General features: G+C 38.3%; 1 protein-coding gene across 1 annotated transcript; it reads left to right on the top strand.

Moving 5' to 3' along the window:
* Window positions 1-3,293: 3,293 nt before the first annotated feature.
* Window positions 3,294-7,925, top strand: LOC139265426 (extracellular calcium-sensing receptor-like). Its single transcript, XM_070882429.1, has 5 exons — window positions 3,294-3,572; window positions 4,325-5,161; window positions 5,317-5,544; window positions 6,796-6,919; window positions 7,012-7,925. Exons 1-5 carry the CDS (start codon window positions 3,315-3,317, stop codon window positions 7,923-7,925), a joined length of 2,361 nt encoding a protein of 786 aa, XP_070738530.1. The 5' UTR covers window positions 3,294-3,314.
* Window positions 7,926-9,944: the final 2,019 nt, after the last annotated feature.

Here is a 9,944-nt window from a genome sequence, read left to right as displayed (position 1 = left end):
AGCGTGGGGAGCAATTTATCCAAAGCATGTTCACCTTACCACGTGTCATGTGTCAAATTTCTCAAATGCATATCCCAAAATGCTATTTTCTAAAATAAATCTATGTACTTTTCATTTGAATGAAACAATACTAACTGCTTCCACCGCCCCTCTAGTTGAACTATCTTACCCATTGTCTACGTTATCTAATCCCTTTACCTAGTCCAAAAACAGCAATCATTTCACCGCTCAGCCTTCCTGTTTAAACGTGCCCAATTTAGAGCATCGTTCCTTATAATCACATCCCTCTATCCCCTCAAACACTCTGCTTGTTCTCTTCTGAATCAATTCAGTATCTGCAACGTAATTTTCATACTCTGACGTCCAGAAATGTGCAAAGTATTCTAAGTTTGATCCAATCAATGATTAATTTATTAAATTATACTTGATTAAAAAACTAAAGTAACAGCAGTGATTCTAAAGTACTGCACAATAATTTTGTAATCTGCAATTGTCATTTATAACTGTTGATTATGTGAAATTGATGGAAATGTTCAAAGAGTAACCAAACGGTTTTTGGATAAGTCTCTCCACACTACACTCGAAAGTCCAGCGGAGTGCCTAACGGGCATCACGTTCGCATTCCGCCGGTTTTATGTCAGCCAAACGGAAATTGAAACCAAACCTGATTATATCATTAAACAACAATAAAAGAACGTTAACCTATTACTGCGTCCACCAGTAACAGTGTCATTAAAAGATGATGCCTTCGCGTTGTGCTTTTTTCACCCAGGGATGATTCAAGTCAGGACTTGTTTCCTTTTGGGGTTCCGCACTAATTTGTTTGAACTCTGGAACATTTCCATCAATTTCACATCAATAACACCAGTTAAAATGAAACATGGCAGATTATAAAGTGAATGTGCAGTACTTTAAAATCACTGCTGTTACTTTATCTTTTTAAGGATGGATCACGGTTTTCTATGGTGTGTGTTACTTACTGGATTTGTTCCTGTACGGCTGACGGACGGACCAACTTGCAGAAGCTGGGCGATGGATGATTTGGCCGGGATATCTAAGAATGGAGACATCGTTCTCGGCGGAGTTTTCAGTATTCATGCTAAAGTTGAACATCGGGATCTTTTGTTCAATACCCAACCAGCAGCTGTCAAATGTACAATGTAAGTGATATACTGAACATCGATAACGAGCTGATTGTTGCAGTTTCACTCATTTGTTGTGTGGTGTTCAGCGATGAAATAGTCAAATAACTAGACTGTTTTTGAGCTCTGTACCAAATTTCCGACCAGCAGCCGGATTGTGTAATCGATCATAAATAATACATCCGAATATTAAATTAATTAATTGATTAATGCTTGCGAGAAAGAAAATGCTTCGGTACATTGTTTTCAAAGCAAATCGTTGTGTATTCCCTAACACTCCTTACGTTGCTTAACCTAACAACGTTCCGTCTTTGCATAGCCAATGCAGACATATCGAATAGCTGTTATAGTTCGTTAAAATATTACACGAGTGTCAATATTATACTTCAAAAAGGAGAAAATATGACAATGTTTTATATTTATCTTCGCAATTCCACAAATTGATTTCAGCAGCTGTTAACCGCGAGTCTTGACGACGTGTTTGGAGAGTAAACACCAAAATAACAGTCGAAATCATTTTATTTAAATGTGCAATGTGTACAAAACTGTTTTCGTATTATTGCAAAGAAAATATAAAGCAACTTGATGTTTCGTTACAATATTATGAATTACAAAATGACATTCAAGATTAAGGATTGATGCATCAGTTCCTTGTTTCCAAAAGTAATCTCATCGCTTCTGACCAGTGGCCGGATCCAATAATTGACCATCAATTATACTTGCGCGTGAGAATATCCTTCATAAGAACATAAGATCATAAGAAATAGGAACAGGAGTAGGCCATACGGTCCCTCGATCCTGCTCTGCCATTCAATAAGATCATGGCTGATCGATTATGGGCCCAGCTCCACTTCCTCGCCCGCTCCCCATAACCTCTTATCCCCCGTATCGTTTAAGAAACTGTCTATTTCTGTCTTAAATTTATGCAATGACCCAGCTTCCATAGCTCTCTGAGGCAATGAAGTCCACAGATTTACAACCCTCTGAGAGGAGAAATTTCTCCTCAACTCTGTTTTAAATGGGTGGCCCCTTCTTTTAAGATCATGCCCTCTAGTTCTAGTCTCCCCATCAGTAGAAACATCCTTTCTGCATCCAGCTGTTCAAGCCCCCTCATAATCTTATACGTTTCGATAAGGTCACCTCTCATTCTTCTGAATTCCAATGAGTAGAGGCCCAACCTACTCTACCTTTCCTCATTAGTCAACCCTTTCATCCCCGGAATCAACCTAGTGAACGTTCTCTGAACTACCTCCAAAGCAAGTATATCCTTTCTTAAATATGGAACCAAAACTGCAAGCAGTATTCCAGGTGTGGCCTCACCAATATCTTATATAGCTGCAGCAAGATTTCCCTGCTTTTATATTACATCCCCTTTGCAATAAAGGCCAAGATACCATTGGCCTTCCTAATCACTTGCTGTACCTGCATATTATTCTTTTGTATATCATGCACAAGTACCCCCAGGTCCCGCTGTACCGTGGCACTTTGCAATCTTTCTCCATTTAAATAATAACTTGCTCTTCGATTTTTTTTCTGCCAAAGTGCATGACCTCACACTTTCCAACAATATACTCCATCTGCCAATTTTTTGCCTACTCACTTAGCCTGTCTATGTCATTTTGCAGGTTTTGTATGTCCTCCTCACACATTGCTTTTCCTCCCATCTTTGTATCATCAGCAAACTTGGCTACGTTAAAGTTAGTCCCTTCTTTCAATTCATTAATATAGATTATAAATTGCTGGGTTCCCAACACCAATCCCTGCGGCACCCCACTAGTTACTGGTTGCCAACCAGAGAATGAACCATTTATCCCTACTCTCTGTTTTCTGTTCGTTAGTCAATCCTCTGTCCATCCTCTTCTCTGCATTGTTTTCAAAGTGACATTTTGTGCAATCCCTAACATTCATTTAATTGTTTAATCTAACAGTGTTCTGTCTTGGTATAGCGAATGCAGAACATTCGAATACCTATTTTCATTTCATAAAATAACTCAAGCATGCAAATGGTGTGTTTGAAAAACAAGAAAAAATAAGTCACTGTATTTAGAAATTTCCAAGTAATTGCGGCATCTTTCATGTAACAGTTCTGAAGACGTCTTTTACTTAATACCTCTAACCGAGCAATGTGCCTTCCACAGATTTTGGTTCCGATCATTTCGCTACGTACTGACGATGATTTTTGCTATCAACGAAATAAACAAGGACCCAAAGCTACTTCCCAACGTTACACTGGGCTATCGGATTTATGATGCATGTACCATGCCGCCGCTTTCTCTCAAAGCCGCCTTTGAATTTATGAACAGACGGGAAGGATCATCTGAAGATTTAAAGTGTAAGAGACCCTCCACGGTATCTGCGATTGTTGGTGACTCGGGATCGTCACAGTCTATGGCGATAGCGAGTTTAATCGGTTCTTTCAGCATTCCCATGGTAAGTTGCTGAATTGATATATCATAACTGGACCAATGAACGTAATAATGAGCAATGAAGGTGTAGCTGCTTGATAGCGTAGGCAAGCTTTTGCTCTTGTCTCTTCCTTATACTCTTGCTAAAATTCCAATTAAAGTCCATGCAACTATTATAGAGAAAAATATAAATTATTCCTTTTAATTTTGAATTGAGTTAATGGCCATAGAATGTTAACAGCTATTTGGATAAACTCATAATGAACATTATGCGCAGCATTTTATCTGTGATATTAATTATTTGCCAACAAAAAAATCTTCTCAAGTTACTTTCACGCCTTTTTATTCTTTGGGGAAATGAATATACCACAGAATTGTATTGAGCTGTTTTTGGGGGTAAAAATGATATCAGATGTATTCTGTATCAGTTGCATTGGTCACAATTGTTGGCACTTTTCTCGTTGAACCCGCGGCCCGGTGTTCCAGTCGAAATTGGCTGGGGAAACTGGCTAGGAAACGCTGGGTCTTAATATCTGATTTCCGGCCCCACATTGCATGGGCGGATCCCTTCGATGCCAGGAGCGTTCAGCCAGTGGAATCGGGCTATTGCCTGATACAATCTGCGCTGAAAAATAGGAACAACATCAAATAGTGAAAAAATAAAGATTAAATGAACGCTGAGCAACGTTGGAATTGCGTAAAACGCGTCTTAACGAACAGTTGAAAATTGCCACTGAAACATGATTTGCTTATCATTTCAATTTTAATACGCCACAGGTCAGCTACTCTTCCAGCTGTGTGTGTTTGAGCAACAGGATTCAATATCCGTCATTTTTCAGGACAATTCCGAGCGATTACTTTCAGGCGAGGGCTTTAGCCCAGCTTGTGAAACATTTTGGATGGACTTGGATCGGGACGATTAAAAGCGACGATGACTATGGCAACTTTGGAATGCAAGCTTTCACAGAAGCGGTGACAGAACTGGGTGTTTGTATCGCATTCTCTGAGTCTTTTCACGCAACATACTCAAAGGAGAAGGTACTTCAAACCTTGGCCAATATGAGGGCATCTTCTTCTAAAGTTGTCCTGGCCTTTCTCGCTCAATCGGATATGAGTATTTTAGTGAAAGAAATCGTTCGACAGAACTTTACTGGCATTCAGTGGATAGCGAGCGAGGCATGGGCCACTGCGTCAATGCTCACGGCTGAAGAAAGTAATCGATTTCTTGCTGGTACAATTGGGATTGCAATTCGTAAAGTGCATATACCAGGGCTGAAAGATTTTTTAATGCAAATCCACCCTAATCAATTTCCTGGAAATTTGTTAATGGAAGAGTTTTGGGAGACAACATTTGGTTGCACCCCAAGAAAAACCGAAAACAAGACAGGTGAAGTGAACATATATGCACGGTTTAAGGAGTGTACAGGAAGAGAAAATTTGCAGTCAGTACGCAATGCATTTAATGATATATCTCAATACAGGGTTACTTACAATGTATATAAAGCGACTTATGCAATAGCTCATGCACTTCACAATATGATTTCCTGTGAAAATCACAAAGGACCATTTTTCAATAACAGCTGTGCAAATATTTCAAGTTTCCAACAATGGCAGGTACGAGCATGTGTGTCATGTAATAGCAATTATGGCATTAAAACTAATAAAACATTCACATATATATTAGCTAGATTTTGGATTTCTGAAGTCCTATGGTGAATCCATAAGAATATGCTATATGATTACATTTCCATCTTTTCTGTTTTTGGAAGCTTCTGCATTATATGAAAACGGTAAATTACGTTACCACGATTGGAGAAAAGGTCTATTTTGACAGCAATGGCGATCACGTCGCACCATATGACATTGTAAACTGGAAACCGAATGCCTTAGGTGGTGTCGATGTTGTCGATGTTGGGTATTATGATGGAACTGGTCCATCAGGGAAAGAATTTGTGATCCAAGAAGAGAAAATCATCTGGAGTGGAGGCCAAGTTACGGTAAGACATTTTAGTGCAGGACACTTCAGCAATGTGTTCTTCATTTTGAACAGTGAGAAGTCGCAGGTGGATTTCAACTTATATAAACGTGTTTCTTTATCCGAATAATCAATGATTCAGACGAACCCTGCTACCATAGGCTGATTAGGAAAAATAAAAGGGCGACCTCTGGTCAAGAATAGAAATGCACATTTATGGTCCGGTGCGTGACTGTCACACATGACCATCCGCTAAAGCTTCCAAAGCAAACGGCAAAACAAAAATAATTAAGGTTTCAGTTTTCTAGATGCTTAAAGTAAAGAAAAGTCAGGATAGGGATAGAACCACTAAGGGATGCACAAGTTAAATTCACCGCAACAACTGAGAAATGCCGGAATCATTGAATAGTTACTTTTCCGAAGTATATACCAGCGAGAATATAAAGGTGGACTTGACTTTAGAAGAGATAAAAATATATAAATATATTTCCGAAACAAAGGGGAGAGTTAATTGGTAAATGAATCAAACGTAAATATGAAAAGACTTTTGGTACGAATGATAAATAGAAGGCTATGCTGGGATTTAGATCAAGAGCGGTGGGAGGAGGTTCTTGTGCAGTATACACGGCACATTGACTTGTTGCGTCGAATAGCCTGTTTCTTTGCTGTAGATTCGAAGGAACTCGATGTAATAGTCAATATCAACCGGATTATACTAGCTGTATTTTGGTGTGTCAACCACAAGTCTGCTTATTGGTGCTCCTGAAGTCCATTTGTATAACAATTTTCAAACAGGGAACTTTGGTAAGTTTCATTGAATTCCCAGCAAAGTTCACCTGATACATTATGACACCTTAAAGATAATTGGAAAAACACCAGGGGATTACTATCGTACACGGTCCGATCCGGTGCGTGGCTGTCAAAGCATACGGCAAAACAAAACAAATTAAGGTTTCAGTTTTCTAGATACTCAAAAGTAAAGAAAAGTCAGGATAGGGATAGGGTTATTATTGTTTGAAATGCACAGTCTGAAAGAATAGCGAAAGCAGATTCAACAGTAACTTTCAAAAAACAGTTGGATATATACGCAAGAATTAAAAATTTCGGGCTATGAGGAAAGAAGAGCTTTGTCCGTCAGAATCCCTCATATTTTTGTGAAGTAATAATTATTGATATAACTTGTAGGAAAAATCAACAAAATAATCCATATTAACAGCAGCTGTTGCATAGCTATGACAATGTAAGAACCATTCTTTCTATTCCTTATACCCAGGTTCCAAAAGCAGTCTGCTCCAAAAGCTGTCCACATGGAACACGAAAAGCCGCAAGGAAAGGACGACCAATTTGTTGTTTTGATTGTATACAATGTCCTTACGGTGAAATTACCAACGCCACTGGTAAGAGTAAACTCTTGCATAAAATTATTCGTGCCCGTGGTTACTTTTTGCAGATTCCCTTTTTCTAATCATTTAAAATTACCTCTTCTTAGATTCAATAGATTGCATTAAATGCCCCAAAGAATATCGATCCAATGAACAACAAGACCGATGCGCACTAAAGGAAATTGAATTCCTTTCCTTTGGAGAAATTATGGGAATCATTCTATTGACACTGGCATTGCTTGGAGCCTGCTTAACGACAATTGTATTTGCTTTATTCTATGTTTATAGAGATACTCCAATCGTTAAAGCGAACAATTCTGAATTAAGCTTCCTTCTTCTTTTTGCATTACTCCTGTGTTTTGTTTGCTCAATAACATTCATCGGAGAACCCTCAGTCTGGTCTTGCATGTTACGTCACACATCGTTTGGTATTATTTTTGTTCTTTGTAATTCTTGTGTTTTGGGAAAAACAATTGTCGTGGTGATGGCATTTAATGCCACTCTTCCCAATACTAACATGATGAAGTGGTTTGGACCTACACAACAACGCCTAACTGTTCTTCTTCTCACACTTGTACAATGTTTAACGTGTATTGTATGGTTAATTACATCGCCACCTTATCCTCTGAAAAACAGTGATTATTTTAAGGATATAATCATTTTTGAATGCGACGTAGGGTCAGCAATAGCCTTTTATTGTGTACTTGGTTACATTGGATTTCTATCTTGTGTGTGCTTTGTGTTTGCGTTTCTAGCTCGACACCTTCCAAATAACTTCAATGAAGCCAAGCATATAACATTTAGCATGCTTATCTTTTGTGCAGTTTGGATAACTTTTATTCCAGCTTATATAAGTTCTCCTGGAAAATATACTGTGGCTGTAGAAATATTCGCTATTTTGGCCTCTAGCTTTGCCCTGCTTATCTGTATTTTTGCCCCTAAATGTTACATTATATTGCTGCAGAAAGAAAAAAATACAAAGAAACATATCATGGGTAAAATAGTTCCCAAGCATATATGAACAATCTTCTAATTATAGAATACAGTGGTAATAATGCTTTGCTTGAAACACAATGCACACTTAAACAAATTAAATATATTCTTTGATGTTTCTACCTGCCTTTTCAGGTTTAATTGTCGTGCTGAAAGAATGCAAGAGGGACTGATTTAAAAAATTAAGCATGTAAAAACGTTGCTGGTTGATCGTTAAAGCTATATTTTGTATTTAATAAGTGAACACATTGGAAAGGAAGAGCGTGCTTTTCTTTGACGCCTGGACATCTATAAGCGTTTCACAGGCAACATATTCATAAAATCATAGAATCTTATAGTACTGAAGGTGAACGTTCGGCCAATTCTTCCTGTGCCGGTGCTTTGAAAGATCTGTTTAATTAGTCGCACTCCTCCTGCTCTTTCTCCATAGCCCTACAATTTCCCCCCTTCATGTAAGTATCTATTCCGTTTTGAAGTTTACTATTGAAAGTGCTTCCACTACCCTTTCAGGCATTGCATTCCAAATCATAACTTTCTGAATGCATAAAATTGTTCTCCGCTCATCTTTGGTTCGTTTGCCAATAATCTTAAATCTGTCCTCGGGTTACCAACCCACCAATCAATGAAAAGAGTTTCCTCCATATGTACTCTGTCAAAACCCCTCATGATTTTGAACAAATCTATTTAATATTCCCTTAAACTTTTCTGTTCTAATGAGAACATTTCCAAATTCTCTAGTATCTCCACATAACTGAAACCCCTGGTATGATTCTGATAAATCGCCACTGCTCCCTCTGCAATGCCTTGACCTCCTTCTTACATTGTGATGGCCACACTTTGACCCAATACTCTAACTGACGTCGAACCAGTAATTTCTAAAGGTTTAGCATGAATTAATTGCTTTGCAGTGTAGCTCATGTAGTTTCTGAGCAAACATCACAGCCAAGTTGTGTCGAATAATATCCTACGAAGAAAATTAAACAAATGACCTGTTAATCTGATTTGATTCTATATTTATTTGTTGGCACTCTATAATACGGGTAATTATCGGGCCAGAATTTGTGGTCGGAGGCATAGCTCCCGTGTACGCCGTTGACCCCCCAAAAATCCGAGCCGACTTGCTGGCTTTTGGGCTTCATAGATTTTGGGTCCTGGGCCTGCAGGCGTTCCTGGGATCACGTGAGCCAGGTTCTTCTTTCAGAAAGGTAGAATCCATTGATGTAATTTCCGAAGGGAATCCCCTAATGACCAAGCAAGGAAAACCCCAAATAATTCAAACATTTATACAATTCCAATAATAATAATATTCTCAGTTTCACATTTAATTAAAAGTCCATTTAATAAATAATTTGCAAAAAAATACAATTTTGAAAATCGTTAAAATTTTTTAATCAGGGACAAAATTTAAATAAATTATTTTTAAATGCTTGTGGATGAATTTTTATTAGTAATTATTTAATTTAACATTTATATTAACCCTTACGCTGGTGAAAGCAGATCCTATGCTTATTGGTTGAAGAGACTTGGTGTTTTTTTGCAAGCTCGCACCAGATGCTTCAAAATAATGAATGATTGTAAAATGGTGATTATAAAATGAACTATCTTTGGGCCTTATATTTTAATGCCTGAACTGTACTGGCAGAAATCGAAAAAATAGAGGAAGGGCTCGTTTTGTACTCAAAGAAAAGTGTTTATCCAGCTCGAAGAAGTGGCAGATGTGGCTGGATAAGTACAATACGCTGCCATTGTCATTGCCATTAAATATTAAGAGACAGTTTAATAATTAGGCAGTTAATCATCTGAAACTCTTAAGTTGTTCAACACATGTGCTGACCATAGCACATGCGCACATGAGCACATGTGAGCCATTGCATTGCTGGGAGATGAGATTCCACATGGTATCGCATAGAAAGGGCAGTCAGTGTGTCCTCTTCTCTGCCCACCCTGTACAATGCCGGACTGGATGGACAAACACAATTCAGGGAACTGAAAATAGTGAGGTCAGGTGTTTAACTGGGGTAAAGTGAATCACAAGACGAACAACTGC

Source organism: Pristiophorus japonicus, chromosome 6 (assembly GCF_044704955.1).
Source record: "Pristiophorus japonicus isolate sPriJap1 chromosome 6, sPriJap1.hap1, whole genome shotgun sequence".
Lineage (NCBI taxonomy): Eukaryota > Metazoa > Chordata > Chondrichthyes > Pristiophoridae > Pristiophorus > Pristiophorus japonicus.
This window is presented reverse-complemented; position numbering and strand designations above follow the sequence as displayed.

Coding starts and splice junctions, on each gene's coding strand:
- LOC139265426 (XM_070882429.1), top strand. CDS start 3,315: ATGATTTTTGCTATCAACGAAATAAACAAGGACCCAAAGCTACTTCCC. Junction 5,162..5,316: donor CAAGTTTCCAACAATGGCAG/GTACGAGCATGT, acceptor TGTTTTTGGAAG/CTTCTGCATTATATGAAAAC. Junction 6,920..7,011: donor TGAAATTACCAACGCCACTG/GTAAGAGTAAAC, acceptor ACCTCTTCTTAG/ATTCAATAGATTGCATTAAA.